Source organism: Acomys russatus, chromosome 23, assembly GCF_903995435.1.
Source record: "Acomys russatus chromosome 23, mAcoRus1.1, whole genome shotgun sequence".
Lineage (NCBI taxonomy): Eukaryota > Metazoa > Chordata > Mammalia > Rodentia > Muridae > Acomys > Acomys russatus.
Window position 1 is genome coordinate 24592959 of NC_067159.1, and position 17413 is coordinate 24610371.

The 17413-nt window shown below is 34.5% G+C and overlaps 1 protein-coding gene across 3 annotated transcripts in view; it reads right to left on the bottom strand.

Moving 5' to 3' along the window:
- Nucleotides 1-17413, bottom strand: part of Fnbp1l (formin binding protein 1 like) — a 77815-nt gene that overhangs the window by 7328 nt on the left and 53074 nt on the right. For 2 of the 3 annotated variants that reach the window (XM_051165620.1, XM_051165619.1), the window contains exons 6-12: nucleotides 15332-15436; nucleotides 12519-12647; nucleotides 10372-10518; nucleotides 9620-9823; nucleotides 8138-8296; nucleotides 3621-3635; nucleotides 695-804 (exon numbers count right to left, since the gene is read on the bottom strand). In XM_051165620.1, the coding sequence (XP_051021577.1) occupies nucleotides 695-804; nucleotides 3621-3635; nucleotides 8138-8296; nucleotides 9620-9823; nucleotides 10372-10518; nucleotides 12519-12647; nucleotides 15332-15436 (869 nt within the window). The remainder of the gene's footprint in view (nucleotides 1-694; nucleotides 805-3620; nucleotides 3636-8137; nucleotides 8297-9619; nucleotides 9824-10371; nucleotides 10519-12518; nucleotides 12648-15331; nucleotides 15437-17413) is intronic. The other variant, XM_051165622.1, reaches the window with a different exon arrangement.

Consider the following 17413-nt stretch of genomic DNA (forward strand, 5'->3'; position numbering starts at 1 on the left):
AATGGTTGGTGTGTAGTGTATGTGATAATCTCTCAACCAATACTTAACTTATACAATGTATATATATATAAAAGGAAGTGGTTGGTGCTGGTAAAACTACTCTTGACAATGAATTACTGTATTTTGTATTTTTGTTTTGTTTTTACAAATTTGTGAAAGGAATTCCAATGGCATCTAAAAAATTCTGCAATAAAAAACAACAACAAAACCCTTGACATTTGATTTTGATTTATATAATATATAAGCCATAAAGTTTTATAGTTTAGGTAGTGTATTTTTCCCTTTAAAAAAAAAAAGTATTTCAGGGGCTGGAGAGATGACTCAGAAGTTAAGATCACTGACTGCTCTTCCAGAGGACCTGGGGTCTATTCCCAGCACCCACCATTTCTCACTCCAGTTCTAGAGTCTTCTGGCTTCCACAGGCACCAGGCGTGCAGATCAAACACTCAAACATATGAAATAAAAAACAAATCTTTTTAAAAAAGTTTTTAAAAAGTGTTTCTATTGGGATATATAATTTTGGGAGACTGATAGGAATTGAACTCAGGTCCCCATGAAGGCTAGGTGAGCACTCTTATCACTAACTATGCTCCCAGCCCAGAATGAATGACTCTGAAAACTCCATGGATCAGTGCACACATCGTCCCATCAGTTCCTGAGAGGAAGAACAAAGAAGGGCTTAACGGAACACTACTTTTGGTCTGATTCTTTCTGCAGCCCTCGGTTAAGCTCATCAATGCGTTGCTGTAACTTCTTACGCCTCTGCTCTGGTGGCAAATGACTGAAATCTTCTAGTGCTGGGCCCTGAAAAGAGAGTCTAAATCATTATTAAAGACATTTTCAGATATCTGTTTTTTAACTTCACCTTTATAAAATAAACTAACTTCAATTTTTAATTAGCCTCAACTTTTAAAAAGATCTATCTAGACCTAAAAGCTTAAATCTCAGTATTTACAAAAAACATGAAAACAGGCAGAAAAACTAAAGAGAAATCTCACCAAATACAGATAATAACTATCACATTATTTCAAGTCTTGGCAGAGTTAAAATAAACACATGTGAGCTTTCTTACAGCAACAACAAAATGGGAACACATAACATTTCTTGTTTTTATTGTCGTACTCCTCTGTATGTACTTTTTACATAGAATCTTATGGAATAAATCCAGTCGTGACATTTAGAATACCATGAATGTGCAAAAGAAAAATATGAAATTCATAACCAAGCAACATAAGCAACTTACCGCATGAAGACAACCAATTAAAGAAGTAAACTTCAATACTGCAGTTAGTTTTTGAATGATTACATTTTTAGACCATTCTTTGCCAACAAAATATACGCTGATCATTAAAAAATTAGTCTATTGATCAGAAATTACATTTGTACATGGAATACACTTCCAATATTCCCTACGTAAAGCCAAATGACAGACCTTAGCTGTTTCTGAAAGATAGAATCCCACTTGTCTCCTTATTTGGTTGGGTAGCAGGCAGGTGCTAACTATAGTCTATAGCTCAACCTCAGTCTCTCAAGTGCTACCCTTACAAGCATGTGACAGCATGCCCAGCACTGACCGACACAGTCCTTCTTTAGGAAGGATTCTTGGGTAGAAAGGTTTCAATGCTTTTGAGTCTAGTTAGTATACAGGTGTACATTTTTCTATTAATGATGGTCTTTCTCCTGAAGACCATGCCCAGGCTGATCTCCCAGGTCTCCTGATGTTGAAGTTACAAGAGTGTGTTACCACAATCAGTTCCATTTTACTCTTAAATGTCATTTTAGTCATTGTTACTTCAGCTACATTATTAGAGACTATAATACTCATTATTAACTACTGAATCCATCTAATATAACCTGTATTAACATATTACATTGTAAAAATTAATACGCATCCTTCAGTTTTTCTCAAAATGGTTGAATGAATATTTTTCTCAAAATTTTTAAGTGTTGCTTAAGACAAGCTTACAAAATAAAATTCATTCTTTCTTTATGGGCTAGTTATACCTTTAACATATGCTTAATGGATTGATTTCATTTTGTACAAGGACATTTTATTTGCTTTTAAATTATTGTATTTTAACAACGGGTGTGTGCCTGCCTGCATCTATGTCTATACACCTCACTCCTGCAGAGGATAAAAGTGAGCACTGGACCCTCTGGAAGAGAAGCTACAGACAGCTGTGAGCTAGCATGTGCGTGCTGGGACCTGAGCCTGGGCCCTCTGTAGGAGCAGCCAGTGCTCCCAATGAGCAAACCACTTCGCCACACCTGTGTAGTTTTACTTTTAAACAAAAGGAAAGTCACAGAAAAAACATGATCAAATGTTAAGTAATAACAAACCATTAATTAATAACAAGAACCTCTAAAAATCTTTCCCCAGTGGCCCATACACTATGGGCATTCAACAGGCATGATGACTAAAGCGGGGGCCCCTTTTTAAGTGGCTTTTGTTTTTTACCAGACTCCAACAAATAGTACCAATGTCAATCAACCAAATCTAAACAAAATAATGGAATAGCAAAATTTTCTCTGTAAAGTTCATTTAAATTTGCTAGATAATAATCAGTATAATTTGTTGTATTCATTCTAATTTGGGGTTCAGGGATTATACTATCAGGTAACAGTACAAAGATAATCTAATTTATATTTAAAAAATAAATTTGAAAAGCTTGAAAATCATTTAAGGAAATGAAGAAATGTATTTCAGTTAAGCAGGCCTTGGGGAGAGGTATAATAAACTGGCCGCTATCCACGGTGAATATTCAAATATCTGTCTAACTCTAATGCAACTTTGGTATCAAGTATTTTAACAATAAGTATTAAGGCACTTGTATTTCCAACATCCCATTTCAACATTATGATCCATGCTTACAGAAGCACATGAAGCAGTCCCATTTCATTTACAAGGACTTTCAGAAGCCATGCAAAGGCAACCAGCAACCTCGCACTACCTAGAACTTACAAAAGTGTCAACTAGGAAAGTCTAAAACAGTGATCTGCTTTCTACATCTGTGTGCATAGTTTTCTAAGAAAGTGCCCAATAATTTGGGAGTTAATTCTTCATAACGTAAATTCATCAATTTGTATGAAATAAATGTATATAGAAACACTTCAAACACAGAGGGATGGGGATACACACACTCACACACATTCTCACACAAAATAGATTACTTGTGCTACCCAACAAGCACCGAATCCATAATAAAATTAACAGAATTTTTTTTTCCTTTTCTGGACAAACTTAATAGTTTTTATGATAAAGTAAGCATTAAATCTGCATGATCTTTTTTTTTAAAAGTCAATTTAAAAAGAAAAGTATTTCTCTATATTTTACTCCTGTACAACATCAACATTTGCTCCATATATCTTTAAATAGTGAATTTTCTTTAACATGATATGGACTCCACAATTTGCTGGGAGGATAACAGCTAACCACATTACTCTCTAATATACGACACCCAAAAGGTATTGGCATATGCTGGACTATGGATTAAATTATATATATAAAATACAAGTTGAAAATGTGGGATAACTTTCACACTTGTTCTGAATTAAATAAAACAAAATTTTTGTGATGAATCAATATTGGTACAGTATAGAGATTAGCACACGGGGCTTACCATCTTCATCGACCACTGAATAGTTCAATGGAAAACAGAAAGAAATGGTAAATTATTCACATGAAATCATAATACAGAAGATGCAATAACCTTTATTTTTTACAATATTAAAATAAAGTCTGTACACTTTACAATCCAAACAATTATGCCAGAAAAAAAGACTTAAGCACATTTGGGAAAGCAAATTACTTGCACACACACATCAAAAAAAAAGGAGGAGGAAGAGGAGGAGGAGGAAAAAGAAAAACAAGAAAGAAAGAAAGAAAGAAAGCACACACTGATAATGGGCAGATATTTTCTACATTAACAAACCCAAAAGCAAATCATCATACTATCGTGTGTTTTCTTTTAAGGAGAATTCTATGAAGGCATTTACTCATGTCATTCATTTTCAGAAGCATTGAAATGTGCTGAATGAAAAATCTCTTACATCAGCCATTTATAAAAGGAAATCTATGAAAAGTGTAAAAACCAGACTGGCCTTCTCAGTGCACTAGAGAAAGTATCATTTCCTGAGCTTGCATAATACTAATGATTATTTTGGACTTAAATATGTCAAAGTTTGGTAAAGGTATTATTCCTAAGGTGCTATTTTTAAAAAAAAAAAAGAAAAACAACAAATGAATTACCCTGCATCAAATTCTATCATCATCATCATCAACAACAACAACAACAACAACAACAAAAAAAAACCAAAAAACAAAACACAAATTCTATGAACTATTGGACAAGAAGATATAGGTTGGGTTTTCCTTTCAAAATAGATTTTCTATTTCTACGTTTTATTTTGAAATCAATGTGCCTAAAACACAGCAATAAATTCACAACCTCAATTGTAGCAAACTGAATAAAGATTTATCCTTTCAAAAGTATGAAATGAACATAGTCTGAAGGGATCATCAACTAGAGGTTTTTATAAAATCAAAATATCAAAACCATTGGACAACAGGTAAGTGGCACAGAATGTACCGTACACAACCACACACTCACACACAGCGCACGCACACAGTGGCCTGGAATATGCATCAAGCTTTAGAAATCTTTACACTTGTCACGGTTAGCTAGTCTTAAATTGTCTTCATTTGAGGGGCATGGAGACACATGTCAGTGGTAGACTGTTTGCCTCACATGTGCAAGGCCACAGGTTCAATCCTTAGTAGCCCTCAGAAATGAAGCATTTCCCCTGTTTTCTAAAACACATATTTTAAGGAAAGACAATACATGTCAGATAAAATTTTCACATGAAAATTGAAAGAAATTTAATAAAATCTGACAAAAATATCTACCCCTTATCTCTGATGAGTTGGCCATGTGTATTAATGATTATGAAGAAAAGATGACATTTGCTATCCATTGTCTTTCTAAACTAAGCTTAACATTCTTTAGACTGTCAGTAGTTTAAAGAATAAAATCATCTTATTTTGCTATTGCAAAATTCACAGTGAGAAAAATAGAAAGCTTTAAATTAAGGAATAATAGTCATGATATTCTTTAAACACTAACAAAATTGTATATGACAAGGAATAAAACAGTCAAATAAGTTACCTTATCTTTTATAGTAGTTTTCGTAACTAAAATAATTACTTTCCTAACTTATATTTTAATCTTTTAGAGACAATAGGATAATTATAGATGAAACATCAAATGTTTCTATTTTTGCTTATCTAGTTTTACTAAGTAGAAAATAAAGTTAAATTTCACTGAATTTTTTTTTATAAAAAGAATAGAAACAATAGAATAATATATATTCAATGCAAAAATACCAGACTTTCATATAGAAATAGGTTACAAATTAGAAAATTTAATATAACTACTGCATCTTAAGGTGGTGCCAAATAAAAGAGAACTAGCATTAAGTAAAGGAATAAAATAAATTAGTTGTATTTCATCTTAAAACAGACAAAAACCCTGGGAACTGTACGCTGAATATAAAAAACCTTAAAAGAGTAACTCTAAAACTCTGTAAGATTACGAATAATTAATCCAAACGTAGATTCCTGTTATAAACTAGGTAATTCTACTAATTTAAAAAAGGAGTGTCTATGAAAACAAAAAATGTAGTTATGGATTTAAAAATGTTAATTTATGTATTAAGCAGTAAAGTTTAGGTGTATTTTTCCAAACACCCGCTGAAGCTTAGAACCTGGCACCACAGAAGGCAATTATAGAACCTTATCCCTTAGATCCAGTGGCACCACTATCAAACAAACAGAAAGTTCTAGTACAATATTTTAAAAATCCTTAATTATGAGACTATATATACCAGTTCTTCTTTAAAAGGAGGCATATGTGTGTATGTGTATACATATGTATGTATGTGCCTGCCTGTCTATCTATGAGCTTTAAAAAAGCTAATTAAGAAAAACGGTTTCCAGCAAGACAGAAAATAGCTTCTGAATTGAAGATACAACTCAGCAGCTAGAAGCCGCCCCAAGTCCTACACTTGTAAGCTTAATGGACTAAAAACTCTATGTAAAAAAATACCAGTTTATTAAGGTTTACTTTTCTTGTGGAGTTCCTGATTATTAAAAAACCTACCTCTATTTCTAGCATTAATTTTCAAATATTATCTAGTAAACTTCCAAAGATCAATCAGCATATAAAAATGTTTCAACCCCATCACTTTCCTTCTGTTCTGTCTTCTAATCCTTTAGCTGGTTATTATGGTGACTAAGACATGGAGATTTCAGTTTTCTAAAAATTATAAAAACAATGTGACTATTTAAAGTGAAATATGAACATAACACTAATAATGAGCAAGCTAAAAAATTTTAAGTGCTGCACTTGTAAAATTCTAACTGCAAATTGTTCAATAAGAATGCTACCCATTTAAGATTCTAGCTCCAGGCCCAATAGTTCTAACAGCATTAAATTTTTCCATATAATTAAATTTACTTTGTATCTCTATGAGAAGCAACTTAAAAATTCTACCTCATAACTAAGGCAAAAGAAATCACAAGTAAAATCTCTCATACAAGTATAAAAAGCCAGTGACAGCCAGAATGCTTGTCCACAAAACACAAACTTATCTGTTGGGACCTTTCCAAAAGTCATGAATTACCTTGACTCTAAACATACAGTTAGGTAAGTTGAGAGGGAAAAGGGAGGCTGAAAGGAGACGATAATACACTGGAATAGTCTCTGTATTAATGCCATCAGTGAAGTCTGTCATGTTGTCTTAATAGTTTAGGTTTTAAAACAAACAAACAAACAAACAGTGATCTTGTCCTAAACAAATATATTTTATTCTTTAGGTGTCTAAAATGCACTCTGATTCTGGGGAAAGCTACAGAAGGAAAGATAAAGAGCATATTATTACTCTATTGCTGTTAATAATCTGATGCTATATATGGTTATCACCCTATGTCTTTCAAATGGCCAAAAAATCCTACAAATTAATCTAAATTACAGCTGTATAATTAATAGCATTTCCTAAAAATCAAACATAAAAATGAAAAATTAGGGCACTAGGAGGGTAGTTTAGTAACAGAGTAAATGTTTCATACACAAAGACCTAGCTTCAATATTCAGAACCAAGAAAAAGAAAAATTAACCCTACTAACATAATGGAGTATCACTCATTTATTAGTAGTATAAGTGATTGCTAAAAGACAGTTTAATTTTGAATTTTACTATTCTATAAACTTTCATTTACAGAATACTCTTAGTAGTAGTTGATGTCTAAGGTTGGTCAATTAAAAAAAAAGTAAAGGGAAAACAAATGCCAGTAAAAATGTTTTTATTTAGTTCAAGAAAACAAATTCCATATGAACATTACTTAATAACACCTAAGTACTTTATAGGCTTTATATTTATTAATACTTCCTAGTATATTAACTTAGCATGTAATACTTTGTATTTAACATACTTATTATCTTATTTTTATTTTTTTGCTTTTGGAAATAGCACTTCTCTACATAGCCAAGACTGGTTTTAAAGTTCGTACGTAACCTATATTGGCCTCAAATTTTGTCCTTCTGCCTCAGCCTTCCAGGTGCTGGAAGTATATATAGGTGTGTTCCATTACAACATTGGCCTTTTAGTTTTTTATTAAGGTATTAGAAGTTATATTTTATGCATCTAAAAGTAAATAGGGTAATTAAAATAAAGCTTGACATTTTACTGTCAACAAAACATGGTTTTATAAAATTGTTAGATGAAGTCAGCATTAGTGACAAACCATTACAAGAGTAACTCCAGTGACAAATTACTGAAAGTCTTAAAAATGTAAATACATTACAAGACAATGGTGGACATATGGATTTCACATAAACAAAAAATAAAGCTAAAATATGATTGTACCCAGCACCCTCTTTATAATACCATTTTTTATGGTTGAACATTTCAAATGTTATAAAGAGGAGTTGTTTTTATTTGAGGGCAGCTATACTTAATTCTGTGGTGATTTTAAACTATGTATTTACAGGAGAGCCTTATAATGAGGGTGGAGAGTATTGAAAAGCCACACTACACACACAATTAGGCCATCATGCATTTCAACCCGTTATTAAACTTACCCCTCTTTTGAGGCTTCTGAAAGAAGGAATTCTGGGCTTCCCTGTTTTTATCTCACTCATACAATAATGCACGGGCTCAATGGAGAGTGTGAGAAACTGGGACCCGTTAGGAGGACTGGATGTGAATAAACTAGTAGGGGTTAGGGGTGGGGACTGTGGCTAATACGGAAATAAAGAAAGGAATCAATAAGCCAAATGTGCATATCTTTTTCCTAAATGAAAATTCTACTTCTGGTAACATATCTTTCACAAAATACACTTCAAATAAAGTTTTCTATGAAAATAGAGAGTAAACATAGTTTTGCCAAAACTATTATTTTTTTAAAAAGTCAGTTACTTTTAAACAATACCATTTTACTTTTTTTATAAGCTGATAGATTAAAATATAGTATATAAATTATTGTAGAGAGAACGATATAATCTAAACTAAAAACTTTTTTCTGGATTTTAGCTTATTAGCATCATGATGGATTTCTATACAAGTTATACTTTTATTTGTCAAGAGATAAAGGCGTCAACTATAAAGTTACTACACAAAGTACATCTAAAACTGCATCTGATTACCATAAATAGGAAAAAGCTTCTCATCACATCCACCCTTCCTCTCAGCCCATCTCTTGGTATTCTCACCTTTCTAAGCTGCTCTAGCTACTTTTTGATGTGACCAAAGCAGGTCTCACTGCTCTATCTGTCGAATGCACAGTATTACTGAAAACGCAGTTAACCTGGATTACCTATAAATGTATTTTTAACGATACTTACACATAGGTAATTTGATCTAAATGTTATATAACATCATATGCCAAGATCAAAGTAACAAGTTAAATTAAATAAACATACTTTAAAAGAACAGCATAGCAAACTTAAGGGACACATCTCCCTGTACTGGTCTGACAATCACTAAACTGACAAGAAAGACAAAGCACTCATATATTCCAAGTATTGAGCTTTGTTTAGTTTCCTAAAATTAGCAGCACATCAAAATCTGGGGTTTAACAAGAAGTTAACAGCAAGATTCTCTTAGTAAACTAAAGGCTCCTAAAAGCTGAAGTTAATCAAGACCACTGAGCCCTTGCTATTAAAATCACATGGATAATAACAAGTTATAGCAGTATGAGCTATAACATCTAATTTGACATTTATTTACCAATCAGTTTAATCATTCATTTCAACTAAGAATTATCATTGTAGTAGAAAGCACTAATAGTAACATACTGCCTTAGAACTCTTACAGAAACTATATATAAATGAAATTGCAAAACTCTGTAATTTAACTAGATATTAAAACGTAGTTAATATTCTTCTACATTATTAAGTGCTTAAGGTGCAAGACTTTTTTTCTAAATTAGTGAAAGAGTAATTGAATCATTCAAGCTGAATGAAATTATTCCTCTATTAGTGGTAAATTATTATCCATTCAATGTCTTTTTCAACTTAACTAAGTAAGAGTCTGATTAGCATATGGGATTTTATGGTTTTTACCTTTGGCTTCTTTCCAAAGAGCCACAACTTTCCCTTGGCCTTCCCTACTGTGGACTTGGCATCCATCTTGCCGCTCTCCTGTTTGGATGCACTGATGGTCCCATCAGAAATGGTTCTATAAATATGCTGACTGTAATCTTCAAATGGAAAGTCTCCTGGAGGTTCAAAGCCAGACTTGAAGGAGTCTACTACCATTTGAGAATCCTATATACAAGAAACAAATTTTTAAGCCATTTTTACTAACAGTGCATTAGCTTTCAAAATTTTTAAATGAAAGTTTACATAGCTCTATAGTAATCACCAAAGATCCTCAAGACTGCTGTGACCTTGGATCCCTGATGCCCTCTTCCTCCTCATGACCACTACTCTATACGTCTTTGTTTCCTGCTCAGCTCAAGCACTAACTCTTACATTCAAGATTAATCTAACAATGCTATATTTCTCTAACTACATCCTAAACTTTCACTAGAATAACAGCAAACTATATTTTAAATGCGCAATTCAAAGGCTTGGATTAGAACTAAAAAATTAGTGAAAAGGAGAGGGCTGCAAGCTTCTTTTAAAGAATAAGAATTTTAGAGTTCAAGCCATTATAGGACCCTAACTTATCCAAGGCTCTCTCATACAGAGAGTATAATTAAAAGTCAAGTATTCTTTAGGTTACTTTACCCCTGACCCAAACCATCTCACCAACTTCAACTGTTCAACTGCACCACATGCATTAATTTCAGAGACAATGAGACAGCACTTACTCTTCTTTCATCAACTGATTTTGCTGCAAGAATCATCCCTTCCAAACATTTTGAAATGATAGGAATCACTTTGCGTTCTGAGTCTGCAAATCCTCTGTAACATTCACTGAGTTTAATTGTCCTTCGTTCATCCATTTCTTGTAGTTGCTAATAATCCAGAATTCAAACAAGGAGGGGAAATTGAATTTTCTATTCTGAAGAACAATTACTGACCTCCCCCAAAAGAGCTCTTTCTTATATACTTTTAAGACCTTTTGATGGCACTATATAGACTTAATAATTCTTACAGTCTGAGGCCTGTTAAATAATAAAAGGAGAAAAAAAGGATTTTAATTCTGATATTCAAAATCATCTACAACATTATTCAACTGGCAGCCAGGTCTTTTGCATGTCTCTTTCCACCTTCTCCTCTTCAATAAGGGTAGTTTTATGCTTTCAGGAAATACTGCATTTGAAAACCAAATTCTAGCATCAATTGGCCATAAGACACAGTCTGAGATGTACTCTTTAAACTGGTCAAAGTACTTGAGTACGACCTAGCTGGATGAAGTATCCACAACTGATAACACACACATAGGCTTAGACCTTACTACATTCTGCAGCTCAGAACTGAGGGCATCAAAGGAAGATGGTAAGTCACATCACCAAGGTAGTATGTGTAAAATCCCCCCAAGTCCAAATTCAATATGGGAAATATATTGAGACAGGTGCATTCAGTAAGTTAAAGTCATCTTTGCATCCTTGCTCCTGGCCAGCACTGGCCTTTCTCCTCATTTTCCCAAAATCTACTTCACATCACTTTTGGTGTTACTTCCTTAAGTCTGCAGATTTACTTTGAAACCTTTGAACTTTTTTGTTTGTTTAAATCACAAAATGGCAAGTGCTACAAGCAAGCTCCAAAGTGGCCCCCGAACACAAAGGATGCTGAAGAATATGAAAACTTAGCTAGTTAATACTATCACAGGAGGATTCATAGGTTTGCTGCTGTTAATTTCAACGACCAGAATCTGCTACCCAACTCTAGCCCACCAACTCTCACTTTGCATGCTCGCCTTCCAAATGAAAGCAAGTCTAGTTGGGCTGACTTTCTTTCCACAGAATCTCTGCCCTCAATTCAGCACTGTTTCCCTAACTCCCTTTCTTCTCCTTTCTCTTCTTTCTAGAAAAAGCAGCAATTTAACTCCCATGAAAACTTTGGATTCATGATTTGCTACAGCTATCATTAAGCAAGGTCAGGGTCTTATGGTACAACTGTGCCCTAGCAGACCCAGCAAAGCAGACAGACAAACCAGGCTAACAAAACCAGGCTGCTGTGTACACTAATGGCAATGACTGTAGTGTAGTGCCAAAAACCTCACTAAATCCTAATTCTAGGTGAATAGATTACAATATCCAGTCTCAGCAAATTCTCCTTACATAGTCAAAAATACTTACTGATATAGTTTTATACACACACACATATACATACATATACACATACGTGTGTGTGTGTGTCTTAGTGAATTATAACACTAATAACATCTGTGGTTTAAAAATAAGGACCAATGTTAGTATATGTGCTGCCAAAGTGAGCAGCCCGAGCATGGTGGCCCACACTCGGTAGGCAGAGGCAGGGGGATCGCTGTGAGTTCAAGGCCAGCCTGGTCTACAAAGCGAGTCCAGGACAGCCAAGGCTATAAAGAGAAACTCTGTCTCGAAAAACCAAAAATTAAATTAAATTAAATTAAGTTAAAAAGAAAAGAAAAAGGACATCTACTTTTCACATATAAATAAAGGGAAATATATCACCAGTCTTAGTAACTAGTGAATTTAGAAATTGTCTGATTTCTAGGATTTAATACTTGAGGTTTTGGAACTGGAGTTATATTATAGTGATAAAATGCTTTCTTAAAATAATGTAAGACCCTAGGTTTTATTTCTAAACTGAAAAAAAAATTTTTTTGAACTAAAAATTCAACTCTTTTGTTAGGCATAGTGAAGCATGATTTTAATCCCAGCCCTGGGATGGCGGGAAAAGGGGGGGGGGGGGGGGGGGTGGGGCGCCAGCGCAGCGGGGAGATACCTTATCAGTTCAGGCCAACGAGGGAGGATACACAGTGAAGCCTTGTCTCAAAAAAATTCTTTGAATTCAACTAGACTAAACTTACCTTGTAAATCTGAGGAATCACCACATAAAAGTGTTTGTGCTGTTCTCCATTAAAGTTTTGCAGCTGTGCAGCATATTCATTTTTATTCTCATCAGCCATATGTGTACGAAGGTTCAACTGCTGTTTGGCCTACAGGCAAAAACGGTCCAAATAATTGCCAAAAACAAAGTAACTTTTCTGAAAACTATACCAAAGCTAGATTTTGTCAATAGATAAGCCAACCGCCATAAAAACTGCTTCCAGATCTTATGTTTTCCTTATCACAGCAGCCTGTGTCGTCTTCTTTTCAACGATCAAAAGTCTACTTACAAAAATTAATATAGAAAATAATAAATGATGTCGTACCTTCAAACAGTACATTTTAAAACAGATAAAAAACAAATACAATGTTTAAAAAGTAGAAAAATATTTCTTTATCCTATTAGAATATGAAACTAAAATCACAGTAGACGTAAATAATGATTAAAATATTTGTATAGTGTGATATTCAACAAGTGTTTGAATCTCTATAAATCGTCAGTACTTATTTAAAATAGTTCTGCATTCAATTTTTTGCAGAAAGTCACCGGAATAGTACCTTCCCTGTAAAACTGTTAGTGTGTACATGAGTGTTCTAAACCAATAGGAAATAAAATAAGAACTGTCTCCCAGATGCAACACTGCACACCAGCACCCTCACGTACACACAAAGCTGCAAAGAGAGGATCATCAGAGTTCCAGAGCAACATAGCAAGTCGAGAGGAAGAAAGAAGGGGAGGGTGGGAAGAAGTGTATGTGAGTGTGTGTACATGTGTGCTCGCAAGCGTGGGTGTGCATGATTTACAGTATTACAAGGAAAAAAACATTCAATGTACCAGGGCTATAAATTACAAAGCATACTGGGGATATACCTCACTTTTTTTTAAACTTTTCATTTGCTAAGGACTGAACTCAAGGGCCTCACCCGGCTAGACAAGTGCTCTATCACAGATCCTCATGCCAGCTCTTCTGACTCTAGTTTCTATAGATGCAGTTACTTAACAACCTTCTAACACTAGTCTATAACTGTATCTTCTTAACTCAGAAACAAACTGACTATGGAAGCAGCGTAGCCAACATCTTAGACAAACCCACAAAACCCTATTTAATCCATGGTATATTAGAAAATTCCTGCAAATAAGCATTATGGAAACTAAATACCAAGAATCAAAGTACTTTTACAGGGAAAAACCAAAATGAAACAAAACCTGAAGTTCTACAATGGAACCTTAAGGACATGTTTATGTGCACACCCCCTTTTTCTCCTTCTGCCACAAACCACAGAGTGAGACAAAGATTCCAAGTCCTAGCTTCAAGTCCTTGTGACCTGGCAGGGGAAAGCTCCTCCAGTTCCTAGCCACTGACTGTGACTGCCATGGGCTAGGGCAGAGGTTTCAGCAAGGTGTGTAAGAGAACAAAGCTTACAAGGTCAAGACAGTTGAAGTTTAGTGTAATTTATTACTAATAAAGACCATGAACAGTGAAATTCTGAAAAGGTTAGGCCAAACTAACTGGCAGCCATTTTATATCTAGGTCTCGAGATGCTTATTTAATACATAAAGTTAATCCCTGAAGATAAAATGAAAATGTTAAATGAGTCCACTAAACAAATAACTCTAAACTGCCTGAGACATAAATCTGAATAACCAATATTTGACAGTGAATCAGAAGTGTCTCATGTACAATATAGATGGTACCTTTTATAGTTCCTACTATTCTGAATACTATCAAGTAAAACATTGATCAATTATGGATATAGCATGTTAGGAAGGAAATTATACAGATACTTAGGATATAAAAACTTTAATAGCAGGATCAAAACTATAAATGGATAAAGATGTCTATACAAATTTAAAGTCCAGTGTAAGTTATAAGAGACAAATCCTCAAAACCAACACACACATGAAAAGACAGGGTTCCAGATGGCCATGAACTCAATGGAGGTCAGTTCAAACAATGCGGTGGACTAGATTCACACACACGCAGGTCATACTGACAAGAACTTAGTGTGCAGACAAGAGAGACAGTCAAATCAGAACCGATCAACTACACCAGGATTATACCCAGTTTCAGAAAAGTACCTAAGTAGGTTACTGAAAATTTAAAGGGAAGCAAGATAAGGATCGTAACGAAGGGAACAAGCTATTTCCTCTGTGAACAGTTGAAGAAATACAGTTATCTAGAAGTGGAGACTATCTAATAAGCTAAAATACCTACAACACTATTATTTAAAAATGTATTTGGCATTTGTCTCTCTAATCCAACAATGTGAAACAGATTAGTGAAGCCAATATAAAGGATAGTAAAGATGGGTGGAGGGAAACAACTACACACTATCAAAGGAGAAGCTAAGACACAGCAGTTACAAGGCATCCTACCAGCAAACAGCTACAGAATAGCCAGCTCAGAATCAGTGACAAGACTGTCACTGAGTGCGTAGGTAACAGTGTGACAGTCCAGTGCTCCCTTTCTGTAAAGCAGCTGAAGACTACTATTCAGTAACATCCAATGTATATACTGCATGGCTATGTCTTGTCTTTTTATCCAATTTTGGAATAGGGAAGAAAAAAAAAACCCTAGTAGCCAGTTTCTCCTGAGCATTATGAATGCAACTAAGATATTACATTATCATGTTTCCTTTTCAACCAATACATACCACTTCAAGTAAGCAATAATTGCATATTTTAGATTTAGATATAATAATGACAATATTTGGATATCAAAGCAGCAGGGTTGTTGGGTGTGTGCCATGAATACGTACTAGTAGTGTTTTTCAGTAGGCTTGTCTGTCTTACCTTTTCGACATCGGCCTTGGTTGCATTCGTATCATTATCCAATCTTTCATAACTCTGCTGGGCCTTCTCTGCTTCTCTACACTCTCTTTCAAATTTCTTCTTACTCTGTAAAGAAAATGAAATTAATTTAAGAAGTAACTTAAATATTACCAGTGGGTTATTATGTAAAAATGAACTAAACTCAAAGTAAAATCTGTCCTTTCTAATTTGGAAAATTAAATATATTATTATAACCAACTTACATTGGTTATAATAGTTATATGTCTTAAATATCAGGTATTTGTTATTAACAATAAAGAAAAATGCAAATACTTTATATCTAATTCTCTGTCCAAAAAAGGAAAATTTTTATTATAAATAAATCTTCATTGCTTGGTTTTGATGTCTGCCTCCATGTTCTGTGTTTTAGTAGGACCCCAACACAGTTAAGATGTAAAAATGTCCCTTCAAAATGGTTTTATGTTGTTTCCGTCAGATGTCACAGAAATATTATCAGCACAGACACAAACGTGTTTTTGTGTTGTTTTTCCTTCAACAACAACAATAATATATAGCAGGGTTTTACTATATATTCCAAGATCCCCTAGAATTCACTTGTGTAGCCAACCTATCCTCGAGCATTTAATCCTCCTGCCTGCAACCACACTCAACTTTTATCTAACTCATGTTACTGTGACTCTACCACTGCTCAGCAACTGAGAGTACTTGTAGCTCTTGTAGAGAACCTAAGTTGATTCCCAGCATCCACTAGGTTGACTTACAACATGAGTAACTCCATTCCAGGGAACTGACACCCATTTCTGGTCTCTGAGGGCATCGGGCACACATGTGGGCACATAAATACATGTAGGCAAACATTTATACACATAAAAAAATTAAAAATTTAAAAGCTATTCACAACCGAAGCATGGTATTTGCATATGCACAAGTTTGATTTTCAATATACACTTATTGTTAATTCAACTCCAGTCTCCTCACATTGTTTAAATCTCTATAGTAAACTCTTTTTTCTTTTCCTTTCTTTTTTGGGGGTGGGTAGGGACAGCAAGACAAGGCAGGGTTTCTCTGTGTAGAGTTGGCTGTCCTGGACTTGCTTTGTAGCCCAGGCTGGCCTCAAACTCATACTCATAAAGATCCCCCTGCCTCTGCCTCCCCGAGTGCTGGGATTACAGGCATGAGCTACCAGGCCTGGCTTCCACTGTAATCTGCTTATGTCTGAACTCACCCCAGCTACCCAGTGCACAGCTGTTTTCTTGGAGCTTTCCTTTGCTATGATCCTAAGGACCTTGGCACCTGTTATCTGGACCTATTAAGCTCCCTGTCATTCTGCAGAGTCACAGTTAGCAGTAGCTTACTAGAAGGCTGGAAAATTCTTTCCTCTAGAACTTCGTGACTATACATTTGAAAGCATTTTCCATCTGGACTTACTTTTGTCCATCTTTTGTATCTAGAATGCTTATTATTTTGAAAAAGAAACTGCTAAATGAAATTTTCTAATTTTATTATGTTGTTTTGTATTTTTAACCTGTTATGCTGATTTACTTTCTGAAGATGTCTTCATTTTATCTTTCTTTCTTTCTAATGGACTTTTTAATTGCTCCCTCCATGAAGTTCTTTTTATCCTTTACACCCTCTGTTTTAATAGTTACCTACCTTTATTTCCATGAAATAAAATACTTCCTCTATTCCACAGAGAAAATTAATACCAGTTTTGGATGTTCTTGTTTTTAAGCTTTTTGTCTTTCATAGTTGCTATAGTTGCTTTCTTCCTATATATAATTGTGGTCTCTGGTGTGATGTTTTCTTGCGGTGTCTAGGGATCCTTGTCTGTGTGCTCTTATTTTAAATGTGCATTAAAAACTCTACAGATGTGACTAGCTAAGACTGGTCTTTCCATTTGAGTGAAACACCAGGAACGCCAGGTAGTTTCCTTGGAAAAACCCTGTGTATTCCACCCCACCCCACCCCCAATCTGTGACTCTAGCTTGTGAGAATCCTCAGAGGAAGCCTCTACCAAGTCCTTGCCTGGAAAATGCTTTGCTGTCTATGTTCTAAGAATTACTCAGGAAAAAAAAAAAAAGA